At 36.6% G+C, this 20,283-nt stretch overlaps 4 protein-coding genes and 1 long non-coding RNA gene across 6 annotated transcripts in view; 3 read left to right on the top strand and 2 right to left on the bottom strand.

Annotated features, from left to right (window-relative positions):
* The window catches only part of LOC100634909 (uncharacterized), a 4,520-nt gene extending 728 nt beyond the window's left edge, over window positions 1-3,792 (top strand). The window contains 3 exon segments of the mRNA XM_020001146.1: window positions 1-745; window positions 2,076-2,274; window positions 2,505-3,792. The exon segment at window positions 1-745 is cut by the window's left edge and continues 8 nt beyond it. Of these exon segments, the coding sequence (XP_019856705.1) occupies window positions 1-745; window positions 2,076-2,274; window positions 2,505-3,792 (2,232 nt within the window).
* Window positions 3,793-4,261: 469 nt separating this feature from the next.
* LOC100635160 (LIM domain and actin-binding protein 1-like) lies at window positions 4,262-18,379 on the bottom strand. Of its 2 annotated transcripts, none has more exons than XM_020001155.1 (18): window positions 18,263-18,379; window positions 17,342-17,473; window positions 17,070-17,224; window positions 16,647-16,995; window positions 16,545-16,589; window positions 16,415-16,488; window positions 13,201-13,278; window positions 12,685-12,768; window positions 12,431-12,546; window positions 11,169-11,183; window positions 10,196-10,311; window positions 9,098-9,197; window positions 8,023-8,134; window positions 7,825-7,941; window positions 6,316-6,384; window positions 5,805-6,053; window positions 5,554-5,684; window positions 4,262-4,816 (listed from the first exon to the last, which is right to left on the bottom strand). In XM_020001155.1, the coding sequence occupies exons 2-18, from the start codon at window positions 17,373-17,375 to the stop codon at window positions 4,633-4,635; spliced, it is 2,028 nt and encodes a 675-aa protein (XP_019856714.1). In that variant the 5' UTR covers window positions 17,376-17,473; window positions 18,263-18,379; the 3' UTR covers window positions 4,262-4,632. The 2 variants fall into 2 exon arrangements, with proteins under 2 accessions (XP_019856714.1, XP_003389313.2); XM_003389265.3 differs by having other exon boundaries at window positions 17,070-17,227.
* LOC109585167 (uncharacterized) lies at window positions 13,314-14,157 on the top strand. Its single transcript, XR_002186360.1, has 2 exons — window positions 13,314-13,754; window positions 13,987-14,157. It is a non-coding gene; the product is annotated as an uncharacterized LOC109585167 (long non-coding RNA).
* A 92-nt stretch (window positions 18,380-18,471) lies between the features above and the next one.
* On the top strand, window positions 18,472-20,025 carry LOC100635283 (protein lin-7 homolog C-like). Its single transcript, XM_020001156.1, has 7 exons — window positions 18,472-18,643; window positions 18,695-18,736; window positions 18,786-18,868; window positions 18,929-19,000; window positions 19,441-19,601; window positions 19,754-19,802; window positions 19,858-20,025. Exons 1-7 carry the CDS (start codon window positions 18,583-18,585, stop codon window positions 19,996-19,998), a joined length of 609 nt encoding a protein of 202 aa, XP_019856715.1. The 5' UTR covers window positions 18,472-18,582; the 3' UTR covers window positions 19,999-20,025.
* Window positions 20,026-20,191: 166 nt separating this feature from the next.
* LOC109585161 (uncharacterized) overlaps window positions 20,192-20,283 on the bottom strand; it is a 4,264-nt gene continuing 4,172 nt past the window's right edge. Inside the window, exon 5 of the mRNA XM_020001147.1 lies at window positions 20,192-20,203. Within this exon, the coding sequence (XP_019856706.1) occupies window positions 20,192-20,203 (12 nt within the window). The remainder of the gene's footprint in view (window positions 20,204-20,283) is intronic.

Genomic DNA, 20,283 nt, shown 5'->3' on the forward strand with positions numbered 1-20,283 from the left:
ACTAATCTTAAGGGGATTGCTATCGGTAATGGATGGGTCGATCCACTCATTCAGTATGGACAATATGCTCCTTATGCTTATGCAAATGGACTCATTAATAAAACCATACTTGATAAAGCTGCTGAAATTTATGATAATGGCTGCAAAGAGTTGATCAATTCCGGAATGTGGTCAGCAGCATTTCAGGAGTGTCAGTCGATAGAAACTTTAGTCCTAAAAGCTGCTGAAGTCAAACGTAATGAAACCATCAATCCTTATGACATAAGGATTAAGTGCCAGTCCTCTCCTCTTTGCTATGACTTTAGTGCCACTGAGAAGTTTCTTGCTACAAAAGAAGTGAAGGCTGCGCTAGGTGTAGGTAATCACAGTTGGGCCGAGTGCAGGAGAAGTGTGGAGCTCCCTTTGATCGGTGATTGGGTAAAAGAGTTTCAAGATGCAGTCTCTACAGTAATCTCCACTGGACACCGTGTGCTAGTGTACAGTGGAAAGGAAGATTACATTTGTAACTATTTTGGAGGACTACAGTGGACCATCACTACGAAATGGGCCGATATGAGTGAGTTTCAAAAAGCTCCGTTTCAACAATGGATAGTCAATGGTTCAGTTGCTGGTCAAGTGAAGGCCTACGGTCCGCTGACCTTTTTACAAATTGAAGCAGCTGGTCACATGGTGCCTAGAGATCAGCCTAAGAATGCACTGGATATGCTGGAGCACTTCCTTGGGAACAAGCCATTTAATTTGAATTAAGAGCAGAGTCTTTCCTCTTTTATTGCATTATTGCTGGTATAACATTGTGTGTTTTTATGTATTCAAGTGCTGCTTGTATGATTGTTGATTTTAGTTCTTTTTTAATAATACCATTGAATTTATTATTTTTTTATTCACAATGAAACTAAAAGTATACCACATAGCTCAGTATGACTTAAGAACAACATTCAGTAGTTTATATTAACAAAAATGCCTGAATGTCATATTAAGTGAGAATAATTTGGTGCTAAGAAAAAATTTTAAATGGCATCTTGTTTAGCTGCTTTGGCTTTGATAGACTATGCCTGGAGCCTGGAGGTGTATACAAGTGACAGGCTACAAAGCTTGAAAATTATCATGGAAAAATATCATGAGAATGTTTATGATTTATGATAACCACAATTTGCCCTCAAACCTTTTGAATGTTGCATCAGCTACACTGCTAACCTTGTTATCATTGGACTTCATGAATTCCCCCAGGTCTAGTCGAAGGGGCAGGGTGAGACTATATCCTAGGTTTTACTTCAGAAATTGCTTTTAAAATGTAAAAATTCATTTAAGAAGAAACTGATGTAACAATGATAATAAGAGGGGAAAACAATAATAACAACAACACTGCTTTTGAACGCACAGGTCTTCAGGAGATGACCAAATGTTTTTTTGATCAGGCATGGTTACCCCACATGCTCCCAAGTGGGTTTGATACTAAAGAAGGCGAGACAGTGATTTTGTGGTATTATTCACTGAACAATACCAGAATTTTGCTGTATATTTGTTGCTCTTCTGCTAGCAGGGGGGGAAATCATGCTACCACAGTTCAGTGGACTAAGCTGTAATGTATAGAACAATGTCTCACGTTTATGCTAATAGTGTGGCTCTTTGGTCTATTGATGCTCAACTCAAAGCTTACTACTGTCTCAGCCTTGCATTAGTAATTATTATTATTATTATTATTATTATTATTATTATTATTATTATTATTATTATTATTATTATTGGGTGTATGTTGGTAATAGCATGGTGAATATTGAAGTTGATGCATCCTATTTATGGGGCATTGGGGCTGATGGATTCCCTTATCAAAAGGGAATGGAAAATTCAGGAGGATGGGTCAAACATTCACATTTTCCTAATGTGATGAATATTGCTGCTACCAGAGATTCACATTATCACATATATGGTTTTTACATAAAATAAAGAGGTTTCTTGGATGCAGCATTACACTAGCCCACTACACAAGGTTACAGGAAAGTTTGACCAAATTGATGCCAACTCACAGCATGTATATGCTCTCAATAAAACAACCAATGCCATTTCTTTTCATCCAGTACATGGAAGGGGTCAATGGCGTACCATCCCAGGGCAGATGAAGTATGTAACAGCTGGTACTCATGAGATATTTGCTATTGGAGTAGATGATGAGCTGTATCGTTGCACTATACCCTGTGCTGGTATATGGGAACAAATGGGATCCCCAGCATTGCCAGCATCTAATGTGGTTCAGCTTGATGCTACTATTGATGCATTGTTTGCTGTCACTAGTGCAGGAGGAATATACCGTCATGAACTACCACTTTGAGCACAGATAGCTGCTATGCTTTGAGAACTTTACTTTAAAAATTATAGCTTACAGTGCAAATGTTTTTTGATAAAAGTATTTTTATTACATGGGGTGTGGTTTTATTGAAGGTGTGGCTATTTAAAGCGTAACGTAATTTTTTTGCAGACTGGTCTCAGTGGTTTGTCTGTCACGAGTAATCGAGCATGGCTGTTCTTTTAGCACTTGCTGCTTTTCTCCTTCTCTCTTCTTCTCCAGCATTCAGCTATACATGGCCTGATAATGTCACCCAGTACAGTGGGTACATGGATCTTAACGAGCAACACGGAGTTGCCTATTTCTACTGGTTCTTTGAAAGTCGTAGCGATCCGTCCAACGATCCTCTTGTCCTTTGGTTGACTGGTGGCCCTGGCTGCTCCAGCCTCCTTGCTCTCTTTGGTGAGAATGGCCCCTTCCTTCTGAACACAACGGTTACCCCGGCTTACAATCCTTACTCCTGGAACAGCTTTGCTAATCTCCTCTACGTAGATCAACCCGCCGGTACTGGTTTCTCCTATATCACTGATAAAGCCAAACACGACACCAACGAGGATGAGATTGCTAGGGCACTGTGGGACTTTATCGTAATGTTCTACGAGAAATACCCAAAGTACTCGAAACTTGACCTTTACATCATCGGCGAGAGCTATGCTGGTCATTATGTTCCAGCAATTGGTAGTTTTATATCAAAACTTGACAATGCATATGCCACTAATCTTAAGGGGATTGCTATCGGTAATGGATGGGTCGATCCACTCATTCAGTATGGGCAATATGCTCCTTATGCTTATGCAAATGGACTCATTGATAAAGCCGTACTTGATACAGCTACTGGAATGTATGATGTCTGCAAAGAGTTGATCAAGTCCGGAGTGTGGCCAGTAGCATTTGAGGAGTGTCAGTTGATAGAGACTTTAGTCCTGACAGCTGCTGAAGTCAAACGTCGTGAAACTATCAATCCTTATGACATAAGGATCAAGTGCCAGTCCCCTCCTCTTTGCTATGACTTTAGTGCCACTGAGAAGTTGCTTGCTAACCCAGATGTGAAGGCTGCGCTAGGTGTGGGTAATCACAGTTGGGCCGGATGCAGGAGAGCTGTGGAGCTCCGTTTGATTGGTGATTGGATAAAAGAGTTTCAAGATGCAGTCTCTACAGTAATCTCCACCGGACACCGTGTGCTAGTGTACAGTGGAAAGGAAGATTACATTTGCAACTATTTTGGAGGACTACAGTGGACCATCACTACGAAATGGGCCGATATGAGTGAGTTTCAAAAAGCTCCATTTGAACAATGGATAGTCAATGGTTCAGTCGCTGGTCAAGTGAAGGCCTACGGTCCTCTGACCTTTTTACAAATTGAAGCAGCTGGTCACATGGTGCCTAGAGATCAGCCTAAGAATGCACTAGATATGCTGGAGCGATTCCTTGGGAACAAGCCATTTAATTGAATTAAGAGCAGAGTCTTTCCCCTCTTATTGCATTATTGCTTATTGCTAGTGATAAAGGACATAACATTGTATGTTTCATATACTTAAGTTTATTGTATAGTCTCTTTTCCCTGATTTTGCTGTTTGTGTGATTGCTGATTTTGGTTCATTTTTTCCCAATACCATTAATAACATTAATAATCTTTTGTTCACAATGAAGCTAAAAGTATATACCACATAGCTTTGTATAACTCAAGAACAACATTCAGTAGTTTACATTAACAACAAATGGACAAGCTAAAATATTTGGCCCAAGAATAAAATCTGAATTATACCTGAAATTTTCATAGGGAAATATCACGAGATTGTTTATGCATCATGCCACAATTTGCCCTCAAACCTTTTGAATGTTACATCAGCCACAATGCATGCTAACCATGTTATCATTATAATAAGAGTTCCTGAATTCCCCTAGGTCTTAATTCAGAAATTGCTTTTAAAACATGAAAAATCCATTTAAGAAGAAACTGATGTAACAATAATAATAATAGCAGAAAAAAAACAATAATAACATAGACACTGCTTGTGAGCTCACAATAAAATAACAAGAATAAGAAGTTAAAATAAAACATTAATAAGTTGAATCAGTTTCCGTTAAAATAAATTATCAATTGAGAAAACACAGTGAGAAGAGACTACAATTTTTTTGGAGCTAATAATTAATTAACTAAGTGTAATGAGAAAGCAGATTATAACCAGCTGCTGCTACCGTTTACATAAGAAAAGCAGAAGACCACTCTTTAATAATTAATATACACAGGGTAAAAGGAAACGAAATGGTTGTGGTCAGTGTCCCTTATATTATTGAGTAGCTGCCACCAGTGATGGATCGCTAGAGCTTTGCTCTCCGTCCGACTTATTGAGCCATTTTGTCTTGTGCTGCGAGCGACCGAAACCCTCGTCATAGTTGCCCTTCATCTTGAAGAGCATCTTGAAGTGAGTCTTGCAGTATATTTCACCTTTAATGGCAGCATATGTACCCAATCTATTGGAGAGAGAGAGAGGAGGGTTTAATCCAATACTACATGTTACATACTTGTATTGTGTATATTAAACGAACACATGCTCTACATGTGCTCATGTGTCACATGTACATGTGAATGGGGTGTGAATGTTTTTAACTTAAAGGGAACAATATTATTTTATCAATGCATGATGCAATAGGGTACTTGCGTTACAGGTATACATATACATGTATGATGCAATAGCGTACAGTACTTACTAGTATACTATGTATATGACGCAATAGCGTACAATTCAGGGATTCATACATGTATGTAATACAGTAGATAGTAATTTGATACACTTAGCGTAAGAATAATATAATATACATGTATGTAACAGAAGAAAATTTAAAATGGAAAATTCTCTCCAGTAATTTTTGGCAAAATTTGATCAGCTGTATAAAGTACAGGAAATTTAGCCCGATTTTTGAGTAACTTTAAAAAAGTCATAAAAAATCCAATTTTGGTCACAACTAGCTCAACCTTGCTACAAAACATTAAAAAATATAAAAATGAAGAATCTTTTCAATTTTGGTAAAATTTGGCCAAAACCCTGTGCAACTTGTAAGAGTCTAGCTAAGCATAGCCTTATCAACCTCAAGCAAAAAGCCCTTGGGTATGATAAATACAATAAATGTCATAAATGTACATGTACATGTATCTCCAACTCTTTGAGATATGTGCATGTACATGTACATGTACATATAAATAAACTTACCCAACAACTTTCTTGCAATGGGTACACCTGAAGCAGCTTTTATGGAATACTTTACCATCAGCTTGCAGCCTCTCCAACTGATAGACTGTCTTCTTACAGAACTCACACTTCTCCAACACTGGACCCCATTTCTACAAAGCAATGTAATATAAAACAATATACATGTACTACACAACCACATGTACATGTACATGTATAATACATACATGTGATGCATAAAATGCTCCCCTACTTTCTCCCCTCCCTCTTACTTTTCCAGATGATGCTCCAGGAACAACACAAGACTGTGCAAAGGCTCCTCTTGTGTCTTTGTCGACTGTCTTATCTCTCAACGTAACCTTCTTCTCTGTATCTTTCTTAGCCTCTCCCTCTCCTTTGGGAGGAGGGACATTCTCTGATGGCTCCTCTTTTACTGACTCGACTTCAGTTGATGTATCTTCACTGGAGGAGACCATTGGAGCACTGAGCTGCTCTGAGAGAACCTTCTTTTTTGGTGCGTCCTACATGAGCACACAATTAGATATTAGGAATAAATCCACAATGAGATACATGTACATGTACAGCAAATTAAAAATGATACAATAATGACAATAATAAAAATGCTAAAATAATAATAATAATTGATCACATGCATGTACAGTACATTGTATCTGTCATGCTATGCTTTAAAAGAAAGGAACAGGATGAGATTAAAATAAAGGAGGAGAATGAGGAAGGAAGGGATGGGTCAATATAAACAAACAACAGGTGGCATATCCTTACAGTGGAAGAAGGAGGTGATGAAACACCACCAGAGCTCTTCTGTTCCCACATCTTGATGGCATCCAGTGCCTGTATGGAATGAGGAGGAGAACAAGGAACAGGTAATTCAGAGACTGAGGGCACAAGGGTCTGTATTATGGGATCTTCCTCACTCATAATGTACAACTTATAGTAGACACAATACAGGACATGTAATACACTCAGTCCACCCTTAGAGAGGCAGAGATTGATACTGTACAAGCACCAGATGGTATAGCAGTGGGGATTGAATTACAGTTGAGCTCCTTTACACAAAGAGACTTCCACACACGCACAGTAAATACAGCTAATAGCTCCACACACGTACAATTAGACACTAATAGATACTCAATGACACACAGTTCCAGTCAAACTGGCTACTACTAATCACACGAGTCTCTCTCACTCCTTTTATACAAAGGATGGAGCCCACCCCATTATAACGAGAATACTCTAAATAACGCACCAATATACACGCACACACACACTCAGAGAAAGGATGAGTAAACAGACACTTAGAACCACCATTACATGTACATGTACACGCGTACATTACGTGTACATTGTGTACATGTACATGTACATAATAGAGCACTTGTAAAACACTATCATACATCAAAGCTTGATGTTGTAAACATTGAGTTAGGACGGTTAGACTCCTCCACCTCCTCCATATTGAGCAGTACTGGCAGAGTTTACTAAAGTACAGCTAATCTCTTTCCTCTGAAGTCAATGAGTGATTAAGAGATGAAGAGGTAACGCAATACAGCAACAAATCACACACAGTCAGTCAAACAGACACTGATGAATTAGTATAATGAATGAAGAGTGACACCCAATGAAGAAGGAATGAGAGCTTTAGACAATATCACTTGAACTGTGTAGTGATGATAAAAACTAGAAGCTAATATTACTCCAACACACAAAGAAGTACTGTAGCAAGCCACAAAGAAGTAAAAATGAGAGCAGCAGAAAATGAAAGAGAGAGAATAGCCAGGAGCAATAGTAAACTGAATGACAGGATACAAAGCTTTCCAGGGGCAACACTTATAACTATAACTCAGCAACACAATACAATACACATACAGTACATGTTACATTGTGTATGTACCATTGACAATATAAAGTATACAATGTACGTGTACATGTACATAAACTGCCAACTATGCACATTATACTAAATGCATTATATATACTGCAAATATTCACACATGTGGATTGTTATGTACATGACATGTATAACAATACCATAGTTAGTGCTACAATGCCTCACTACAATGAAGTGCATGTATACGTACAGTACATGTACACAATGTACATGTACATGTATTATGCTTCAAATATCTGTCTATGTACACAACACTCTTCAGACAAACACAACACTGACGTTAGTTCTAGGGCATGATCTACTCTTGCCTTATAAGGACATAAAAAATATAGTGATGACCACGCCTACATTGAACCCAAATATTGCCACGCCCATAAACTTACACTCCTTGATTCCTTGGATGAAGACATTTTTGGTGATGACTCTGGAGCTGATGCAGTTGAAGTTATTGAACTTGACCCTCTGCTCCTGGGAGGCTTGGAAGGGCTTGATTTGGGAGACTATTATTAAAAAATAAATAAAACAATAATAAAATAAAGAGAGTGAGAGAAAGAAAGAGGTTTTTGTTTAATTGTCCTTACTGGTGCTTCCTGTTGTGACTTTGATCTTTCTCTTTCTTGTGCAGCTGCAGCTCTTGCAGCTGCTGCCTTTTCAGCTGCTTCTCTCTTACTGCTAGCCACAGACTGAGTAGTACTAATAGAAATAAAATAAAAATAATATGAACATTGTAATTATCATTAAGTACACGAACATATAATAATAATAATAATAATAATAATAATAATAATACTAAAGCTACATGTACATTATAATTTATAATGATAATAATGATAATCAATAGTTGAATGTCTCTCTTCCTCTCCTCTCTCCTTTCTGGTGATGGTTGTGCCAAACTTGGCTCATATTAATTGTCATTGGCTTTTGCTCCCAACAACAATTCATTAGGATTAATTTACAAAATAAATTATTATTATTGATGGAAGCATGTAGTGATGGCCATACATGTACATGTAATTCAGAAATGAGTGATTATAATTGACTCAAACTTTCTACAGTACATGTAAAATGTACATGCATCTACATGTACATTCTACAATAGAAATTGGAGGGTAAAGTTTTCAAAGCTATTTTTTGGAAAAGCATACATGTACTTTTTCTAAAACAACACATGTACAATGTGTACGTGTATTTTATCCCATTAAGATCAAAAGCAAAACCACTCACTCACTATAGACTAAATGTACTCTAGCAAGCTAATCTAATTTAAAAGATAACGTAACAAATTCTAACCATGTGTACGATCAAGAGCATGTAGTACATGTACTCTTGGTATGATACTATGATGTGAATTATTATAGACTTGTTGACTGGTAGCATGAGGATATAATACAATCAAAGACTATTATTCAGTAGTGCATGCCACAGATAAAATGTGTGGCATGTACAATGTACATGCACTACAGTGCATGACTTTGTAGATACATACATGTACATGTATAGACGATATGTACAGTACTAAATAGGGCATATATACATGTACATTTATGTAGAATGTACAGTAGCATACAATCCTTTCTACAATGTACATGTGCATCCACAGTACATTACATGTAGAGTGTATATTCAATGCCCTAAGGCCAACTCTCTCCTACTTACCCTTCTTGGCTGGACTGGGATGTAGTCCTTTCCTTTTTGGCAGCTGCTGTAGATGATGTTGATGAAGAAACCTTAGAAGTTGATGAATCCTTTAGTGTTACTAAATAAAAAAATAAATTAATAAGTCAATAATAATAATAATCATTAAAAATAAATAAACCCGGGAATATAAGTTTAGGCGGATGCTTGTAAAATTATAAAATAGAATAAAAATTTAACATCAAATGAATAATTCATGTAATTCTTGTACAACAGATATTTATAAGGATACATATCAGTCTAGGTTAATTCAATGCTCAAGCCTTTCATCTTTGGACTAGAATAGAAACTCCTGTGTCATGATGTTCCAGACACATGTTTATTTCAATTAAGCTGGATGACATTATACTACTACATGTACTTCAAGCATTAGTACATGTCCTGTTATCATAGTGGAGGAATGGGATGGTTGGAACTACAGGTGTGTTGCTGAGGGACACCAAGTGATGTCATTTACTGACTTACAAACCACAACATTACCACAACAGGACACACACTAACCCCAACCAACCAAACAATAGGAACACAATGCAATGAGTATAGTAGACTGTAATAGTAAGAACTACATGTAGTATTAAATATGCTGTTGTACAGTAATGTGATACTTGTTGATTGTTTATAACAAAGTCATGTAATAGTAATTTCAGTTTAATTGATATTATTATTATTCAGCGAAATCCATATTATCTAATTTGCTCACAACAAAAATAAGAACAGTTAGCTTTCATTATAACAAACAAAAACAACATTTAGCAAAGTACAGTACATGTACTACATTACACATTAAGAAATAATAAATAACATTGCAGTACATTAGTACATCTAACAGTCACTGGTGTACATTACTGCAATGTACAGTTACATTACCAGTAAAAGCTAAATTGATTAGAATTCCCCTCACAGCAGGTTAGGCTAAGAGTCTATTAGAGTCTTTTAAATGTACAATAAAAGTCCTAATGATTGCTACAAGAGTTCACAATCACTCAACATGTACTACATGTAAGAGGCTACTTGAATAGTCTCATTGTCTCTCTTTTATTGCAATATTTCACTGCTCACCTGGCTTTTCAGGCTTGTCTGGCTTACTGCTCACAGATATCCTTTGCTTGGTTGGTGGTGATGGCTTTGTCCCTCCAAACTTTTTAGCAGTTTCAGCAACACTGGCAGTGCCTTTCCTACAAGAATAATACACACACATACAATGTAGAACAAGAAGATGAGAATAAAGCCACCAGCAGTAAACTAGAATACCTTTTATTGGTACTCAATGGAGTGTTAAAGAAATAGATATACACTTATAGCTACTGCCTCTCACTCACCACTCACTGCCTCTCCCTCACGTAAACTGAGCTACAAAACGTGAGCCAAACTACTAATAATACAGTGTGTGGCTTCCAACCCACATGCTTACACAACAACCTGCTGACATCATATCAATGCTGTACTATATATATTTTATATACTGTGGTATCTTTACACAGCATGAATTGGTATAACTGTATAACCTTGTATGCCAGGATGAGGGTAGTAATTCTACAGTCCCATAGTATTAAAATAGTGTGTTTACAATAACCACTGTGTATAAGGATGCCTATAGCTTATCAGCCTGTGCATTACTTGTACAATAAACATCAACAGGATTCCAGTAAACAACTTAATACTGATATTGAAGGAATAGCTATCAATCAGTTATCAGGTAATCCAGAACTATAAAGCATACCGATAAACCAAGTGTACATGTAACAGCAGACAGATGAACAGCAGTATTGACGATACTAAGAAAATTACATGTACATGTATATTGCATTTCAACTGCATTTCAAAATTCAAATGTACTAATTGTGATTTTATTAGAATTTTATTTGTAGTTGCATACACCTCATTCTGATCAGACTACATCGGAGGGAAGTGGGTCACTGTATTCAAGTACAGTGTAGGTACATCAAAGTATGATTTGTAGTTTGTTGTCACTTTATTAGTCGAACCATTAAGCATGCACTAGTGGTGATTGGATTACTACTCACAAACTAACCTGTCTAATTTGGCACTGAGAGATTGTTGATTGGAACCAATGAGGAATAGAAAGATGGGGGGGAGAGAGAGAGAGAGAGAGAGAGTGTTAGATTAAAGGGAGAGGGAGAAAGAGAAGACAAAATAAAAATAAATAAAACAAAAAGGAAAAAGGACATTATATCACAAGTTATGTCTACTCATGAATCTCACCACATCCTATTACTGAACAGTTACATGTACCCATAGCAACACAAGAAAGGATACTAAGAGTTGTAAAAAGGGTTTTTTTATTACCATACAAGATGAAATAAAGGGGATTTTTCAAAAGCAATTTCTCTCCAGTTGGTACATTTTTGTAGCCACGTGTCATTGAGCATGTTCAAAATTAAACAAAAATCGCAAACTTAATAAATATGGGCAATTCTCTTCAATTCATTGCCAATATTTATCTTACAAGGTAAATACAGACATCGTATGATCAAATTGAGCCAAAATTAATTGTTAGCAAACACAATTAGGAATTGGCAAAATTCATAAAAGCAACTTGCTATTGTCACACGATAATCATAGTAATAATTCTCTAATTAATAATATTTTGTTTGATGTTCCAGTTGTCAAGCAGTAATTAATGAGGAGAATTCCTTTCCCTAGTAGATACTGCTCTGGAATTTACAACACATTACAAGGAAGGAGAGGGAGTGAGCCAGCTGCAAACACTGATGGTAGCTGTGCTATCTGGCCTTGTAAAACAAGACCAGATAGCACAGCTACCATCAGTGTATTATTTTTTCATTCTTGCAATAATGTATACAAAATTTTGTATACAGTCTTTAAGATACTGAATCACTTAAAAAACAAATGCTACTACTTAGAATAAACAATAAACACGATGGACCAACAGAAAAAAAGACCTTTTCGTCTATATCCAATTCTATAATGAGCGAGCTAGGCTGCTAGTTAGCTGGCAGCATAATTGGGCGAGGCTCATAGAACTGTATTTAGCAAGGAAGACTGTGTCTTACCATTCCTCCAGCCAAGAGAAGTGCTTGTATGACGCGTGGGCTGCAATTGAATTCGGAACGACCTCTACTCCAGCCATAGAGACAAAAAACGAAGACAGAAGGAACAAATCAGACTCAAAATGCTTGGATAGTCGCCACTATTATTGACTACCGCCAGCTGACGTCACGTTCGCGCCAAAAGTACCGCGAAATTAGCGCGCGGGGCGTGTCCAATTATCAAATAAAAATTAATTAAAAATCATATCTCTTTTTCTCCTACCCTGTCCTTGGGCTGGATATAGAGGTAGAGGAAGAGGATCCAATACGAGCTGAGCTTGATGTCTTCCTCAGTGACTTACCACTAGACTCTGCTGCTGCTGCCTTCAGTGATGCTATCTAAATGTGGTGGAAACGAAATTAGAACAAATGTAAAATGTAAACACAATCAAGCACAACTAAAACATAAATTAAAAGAAGCTTTGTCTACAATAAGCCATTAATTAAAGGCACTGCATTAGCAAGTATGCTGCTTACCTCATTGTCTCTCTCTTTAACGGTTGCCTCTAATTTGGTGTTCTTCTCTCTCTCCTCCTTCAATTGAGCATCCAACTGCCCAACCTATCATACGTGTTACATGTACATGTAAATGTATCGTTAATAATAAGATATAAAATCAATGGCATAAATTGGTGCATATATACATACAGTCAGGCCAGGGTTCCCCACAAAGCATGCTAAGTGAGCTAAACAGCATGAGCTTCATGAGCTGACAAGCACTACAATACAGTGCATGGCATTCGGAGCAACTTTTAAAATTTATTTAAAAATCTAATTTTGATAGGAATCAGCTCAAACTTGCTACACAAGATAAATACAAGTATAAGAAGCATCAGAAAAAAATCGAGAATTCTCTCCTTGTGATTTTTGTTGAAATACCCCGTATTATAGTACAGGGACTACAGTATACACTGCAGGTCTATTGTAGTTGATGTTAAATGCATGAACATACATGTACATGTACAGTACATGTACAATGTGAATATCGTGTACCTGAGATTTAAGAGCAGCTAGCTCAGACTGTGTCTGCTGCAGTTTCATTGTTAGTTCATTGATTTGATCCTGCTGAGCCTGAGGGGGTGAATGAGGAGAGAGAGAGAGGGAGGAGAAAGAAAGGAAGGGGACAGGACAGTAGAAAGGTCATTATAATTAGACAGTAAATGACTTTATGTTTAGAGAAAGATATCTATTTGATGTCTAGTAATTATTGAGTGAGAATGAAAACAGTCTGTTACTAATGCAATTCAAAAATACCAGGACCTAACTAAGCAATCACTGCATCAAGTCATATCTTAAACCTTTTTGGAGTACATGTACATGTACATCTATACATGTGAATTACTAAACATGTGTAGTTGTGTACTGTTATGTGAGACAAAATTTATTATTATTACTACTATTATTTAAAGTAGAGGAAAACACAGAAGCCATTCAGTCTTCTAGGAATTTTACAATGTGATGTATTTCTCAGCCTGTTCACACAACCTAATATGTTTTGGTGTTCTTGTATCCTAAATTCCACATCATTGCTACACAATGAGCTAATAGTGAGTAGTACACACATTATACCACAACTATTCATTCTTTCTCCCCTCTTTGTCTTCACACATAAGGAATTAAGTTGTTTTTGTAACACAACAAATCTCTAAAACAAATACAGTATACATTGACCACACACACACACACACACACACAAACATACTCAATGAGTACATGCATGTACATCAACTGTTCATTACTATACTTCACAGCTTATACTTCACTACATGTTTTGATAAGGTTAATTGGCTGATGCTGGCATATCATCTTTGCTGAGTCATTCCTAGAGAAATGGCTGAATCAAATGTAAGCAGTACTAAAGGAGGAATAGACTTCGAATGTTTCTGTAAAAGTGGCATTCAAAGTTATACTTTCAATCCTGTTAATTTGGCTGATGATGAAAATGAAAAAGGAACAGAAAGAAAGATGGACAGAGATATAAAGAAGCTATCAGAAAGACTCAAGCTAACAATACAAGACTATGAAACTCAAGACATTGACAGCCAGAGAAGAGTCCATAAATACTACATAGGAAAACGTATCTCAAACGCAAAAAACGTCACGGGAAAAGCTTCCAACATTTTGACAGAATGGATCCTGATACTTGGATTAAAAGCGGCATCAGCTCAAGATACAGAGCACACAAAATGAAGAACTATGGATGCAATGGATTGGTAGTGTTAGGAGTTGTCACTAAAGACATCCTTCCAGGAAGAAAAGCAAAAAGAATCAAACAAGAAGACTATGCACTCATTCTAGAGCAAAGATTAGTCCATCACCAGTTGATAGAAGAGGCTGACAACAGACTGGTCAACAAAACCTTCAATGAAGGGAGAAGGCAAACAAAGGAAGAAGAAATTGATGAGTTAACTAAAGATGAACAGAATGCTTATGCTTATGCTATTTACATGACTCTTGGATGTGAGGAGCAGCCTGAGCATATGGGTATAGAAGAAACAATAGATGACACAATTACAGCAGTAACACCACAAACACAAGGTAGAAATGAGAGAAGAAGTCTAAGACGTAAAAAAGAGCCTGATATTGATGAAAATCAAACTACAATAGATCGTTACTGGGGAAAAAAGAAAAAAAGGTTGCTTTTAAGCAATTACATGTACAATAGAAAATTTTTTTGGGAGTTTAAAATTTTACATTCATTTTGTACTAACATCATGCATTCAGACAACACGCTATAAAACCATTACATATGTACAATGTACATGTACATATACAATATGCTGACTGCTTTTGCTTCCTTGCATGTACAAGTAATGTCATTATTATTCATAGTGTAATTCGATTACTATTAGTTTGTGTGTGTACAAGACATAGAGTAAGCAATACTCGTCTCATGATTACACAATCAATAACTATTCAAAATTCAAATTCATAACAGCTACAAAGGAAATTCCAAATATGGCAAAACATAACTTCCCACTTGGGCGTGGCCTGGCCCAAACAGGTTTAAATAACTGGTTTATTTTGTTGACTATATCAACAAAAGACAGAGAGAGAAAGACCAGCAAACATGAGCTCTCCTTCTCCCCCTCTCCCTGACCTAATGACAGCTTGTCTACAACCAAAACCACTACCAATGGATGAGGCAAGTAGGCGGGGAGAGGGCGTGGTCATTGACTCCGCCTACTACTCATCCCTGAGCGAAAATGGATTCTATGAAGCTCGTGATAACATTGCTGACAGACTAAGTATAGCATTAGAAGATGTCCAAGAAGACTCTAAACAAATAGTGAGTTATGCTATTGGCTACGTGAGTCTCGGAGAAACCACGCCCATTAGTGATACAAGCCCCGCCCAAAACAATAAAAGATTAACGGAAGGACTGGAGAGGGAGAGGGAGGAAGGAGAAGTGATTGTGGCTCTCTCTGTAGTCAATAGAGAGGACATACCGAGATCAAGAAGACACACGATTGATGTGGTGGAATACAGTCAAGCTTTATGCTTACAAGTAATTCACTTATTAAGGATAGTGAGTGGAGACAACAGACTATATAAGGACGTTAGAAGCTCCTCCTCAAGCAATAATAACAAAGATACAGGTTCTTATGCTATATTTGCATCACTGACTCTATCATAGTGACTATTATGGGATGCTATTATAGATGTAATAGCAGCAGATCATTGTATATGGACATGGTAGTAATATTTTATCACATCAGAGATTGGACAGTTTTTATAACTACACTGTAACTAGTACAAAATCTACAGAGTATTTGTTTTAGTCAGTTTTTAATTGCATAACTACATTTATATCAATCATGTGTATAGTGGAATAGAATCTATTATTATTATCATTATTATTATTATTATTATTTATAGCGCAAACCGCAGATATTGTTTATTTATTATATTGAAATAGAATAGAAATTGCTGCTATCACTGTTATCATAATTTCATTTTATAATAAAGAGCCATTATGCCTGTACAATACATGAATACATAAGATTTTCAATACACTAAACTAGAGATGCCCTCATTGGTACTATGTACATGTACAGTACACTGTACATTTTAGACACTAATAATAGCTATCACGTGCTCTTGCTAATGGCTAATGATAAATAAAATCTGTTAGAGCGACAAGATCATAAAAGTTTAAGACATGACCACAACACGTGTTACGATGAAAGACAACACTGTATATTACCTTATTAATGGCTTCACTGCTGCTTTCATCATCATCATCTAATAGTGGGGGACTAGCTGTGGTCAATGGCTTATCTATAATTAACGATTATAGTGATTCAAGAAGAACTAATGTGTCAGTAATTAAATACCTTCATCATCTTTTGGATCATTCTTAGTGGCAGACATCTTTGTAACTAGAGAGACAGAGAGAGAGGAGTGAGAGATTCATTCACATTATGAATACAACGTACATATTGCTCCATCAGTTGTCTCATCTGATGTTGTCTCTTTCTGTTCTTCTTCTTCCTCTTCTTTCTCTTTCTCCTTCTCCTCTTCTTCTTTCCTCCGTCTCTCTGCTTCCTCCTGTATCTCATTAATCTGCCTCTCAGCCTCTTCAGGAGGTGGAGCCTCAGATGACTCAATCAATTCGAATTCCTCATCCACTTCATCACTCTTCTCTTGATCTTCGTCCTCTTGATCCTCTTGATCAGCAAGAGGACTCTTACTATCACTTGGTGAAGCTTTATTCATCTCTGGAGCAGCATCATCATCATCACCAAACAGATCCGATTTTGGCTTTGAAGGATCAAACCCAAATAACTACATATAAACAATGTAGTTATAAAATTGAGTATGTACATGTACATGTACATTAGCTATAATGTCACACATACTTCATTATCTTTTCCAGGACTGAAGAGATTCATTTGAGTGTCACTGCTCTGTTCTGAAAACAGGTCAGGAGGACTTGCCTCTTTCTCTACCGGGAGAGGAGGGGGAAGAGAAGTAGAGGGTACAGCCGGTGCTGATGATGATGAAGAAAAAATATCTTCTGAAAAGGAAACAGAGGGGGGAGGTTAATATTTTGTAAGGTGATAATATCACTGATATCCCTACTCTTATCTTTCATTATCTCTGTCTCTCTTTCTCTTTTTAAAACTCTTACCATCATCTTCTATACCATCAAAGAGTCCAGACATTCCAAAGAAGAGAAGTAAAGTAAACTGAAATTAAGTCAAACAGGAGATCCCCAACTTGCACTTGGCTGACTGACAGACTGACTGACTGTGTGTGTGATCTATGAATGACATAAAATGATATGATTATACATGTACATGTATATGGATATAATGTTACAGTGGAAGCACCATAAGGACAAATAAGGAGAGCTATGACTATTAGCTCTAATAATGATTTGTACAAGACAAAAAGTGGGGGAGAGAGAGAGATTGAAAACAAATTACTGTGAGTATATGTATATACATGAAGGTGTCCGTGTGTGTGTGTTGACAATCAAATGTTATTCTTTTTTATAAAACTATCCAATACACAGAAGCATCAAAAGCATCTTACAATGACACAGAAGCACACACAATAATAACAATAATAATAATAATAATAATAATAATAATAATAATAATAATAATAATAATACATGAGCATGTGCATGTATATGCATGCACATGCAAACCAGTCAAAACACACACTGAAATCAATTCATCACAAAAATAAATAAATAATTTCCCCTTTTAGCTCATAACAGTTTATGTACATGTACAGTGCTGTGTATCCTCTCCCTCAATGGGATAGAGGGGAAAACGACACTAAGAGCAACCAATGGGTAATGGGCTAGTAACCATGGTAACAAGAAAGCTAGGGAATGACGAGAGGTAGGTACATGTACATGTACATGAACTGTAAGAAGTTAATGAGCTAAGACTTTAGATGTGATGCCATGCTGCATAATTTACTAAAAATAATTTATTGGAGCGAGCCAATAAGAATAAACCACATTTCACACATTATTTAATGGAAGGTTGCTAAAATTAAGATGAGAAATACAGCAAATAGAGCCTCTGGTCTTTACCTGAACTGCTCCCGCGAGCTGAGAGTGCTAGGAGGCAGAGAAAGAGAAGCTCCGAGGTCGAGTCAGAGGCAAAAAGAGATGTACTCGATTCCGCAAGCCTGAGGAGGAGGGGCCAGTATACTGATAATGTAACTAGAATTAACGGACGCGCGAGTTGGTTTTGCAAGAGATTACAAAGCAAGTAAACGGAAGTGTGCATGGGTTAGTATCCGGAAATATTTAGAAAATATACAAAGTGCATATTTTGCATTCCTTCTCTGCTATCTCCTAGCCTCCTACAATAAAGAAGCAGAGATAGAAAGAGAGAGAGAAATCAGAGGATGGCTACAGTTTCTGATACAAGAGTCTCCAGCCCTCCTCCACAAATGGGATTGGATCAAGGTAAGGAGAGAGAAAAGATTCAATCATAATCTCCACCCCTTTTATAAACAGACATAGAAAGAATAATAGAGCTCCTTGGGGTATTACTGGAAAGTAAGCATATATTATGAAATAAAGAGATTAATATGTGGGCATTATTTAGAAGAGGATACGACACTCCCAAAGGAACAAATGGGTCAGTTACGTCAAGTTTTAATCAGTTCGTTCTTTCGTCAAGTTAAAGAGGTGAAATTGAAATAATTCTTATCATATTTAGTGGTGTATGTTGACATATTGGTACTGTAGGTGTACGAGAATATGTATCAAACAGTTGAAACTAAAGGCAGTCCTGAAGTCAGAGCTCAAGCTACAGCTAAAGTGAGTATAATGAAGAATTACATGTACATATTCATGTATTATGTATTTATATGTAATGTTATGTATTTATGTACATTTAGTACATTTATCTTGGTGATTGTCTGATTGGTGATTGAGTTACATGTAGAACTAGTGGTTTTAGATGGGTTGCTATATTGCTAGTGTTTATACACTTTCTTTATGCCAAATTTAAAACTACACCATAACATTACTATTACAGTGTTTAGTGTATTTGTTTGTGGTTCATTTGAAACTTGTTCAACTACTTACTGGCATGTGTTTGACATGACTAATGGACACACACACACATTCCAGTTACTAGCTTAAGTCAATAATAATTCCAATAATAGATTGTATGACTTCTATTTGTACTACTACATGCATGTATAAATACATTATTAGTACGTCATTAATATTTAATTAGTCCCTATCTCTTTCAGGCAACTGTGGCTGCTTTTGCAGCTAGCGAGGGACAAGGTCATCCACGTTTAGTCGAATTAGAAAAAACTGCCGAAGGCTTTGGTTTCAACGTGATGGGTGGACGGGAACAGAAGTGTCCTATATACATATCACGCATAATACCTGGTGGATATTCTGACAGGTATGTTTAAAGAGGGTACATGTGTATGAAAGGGTGGCTAAGTTTAGTAGTAGAAAGCTAAATTTTTATTATACATTGAGTTACTGCGTGTGCATGTATATTAGTGACCTCACCCTTCTTAAAATAACAATTACTCTCTCTCACACACATAGACAAGGGCAGCTAAGAAGAGGCGACCAGATATTGTCAGTAAATGGAGAGGTACTGTATGACGTTTATTGCTAGTCGCAACATTTTTTACTCTCCTATTTTTTAGAATCTTGAAGAAGCCGAGCATTCAAGAGCAGTTGATCTTTTGAAGAATGCTCAAGGTACAGCAGTAAAGATATCCCCAGGGTGTAAAATAAGATGTATAATCATCTACATGTTCTTATGTTGTCCAGAAAGTTTTAGCTAGTTTCGATCAAAATTGGATTTTTTATGAATTTTTAAAGTTACTCATAAATATTTTGCCAAAATTTAAAGGAAGAGAATTCTTCATTTTTATTGCATGTACATGTACTTATGTGTTGAAAATTTGAACAGATTCTAATCAAATTGGATTTGCTTGAAAAGCATGTCCTTCAAACTGCTGTGGCCCATAGACACTGTTATTTTACACCCTGAACATCACATGGAGTGAAAAGTGGTTAATATTTATTATTATTATTATTAAATTGATCATGGAATGTATTTTTATTAT

The sequence above is a fragment of the Amphimedon queenslandica genome, unplaced genomic scaffold (assembly GCF_000090795.2).
Source record: "Amphimedon queenslandica unplaced genomic scaffold, v1.1 AMPQUscaffold_13108, whole genome shotgun sequence".
Classification (NCBI taxonomy): Eukaryota; Metazoa; Porifera; class Demospongiae; order Haplosclerida; family Niphatidae; genus Amphimedon; species Amphimedon queenslandica.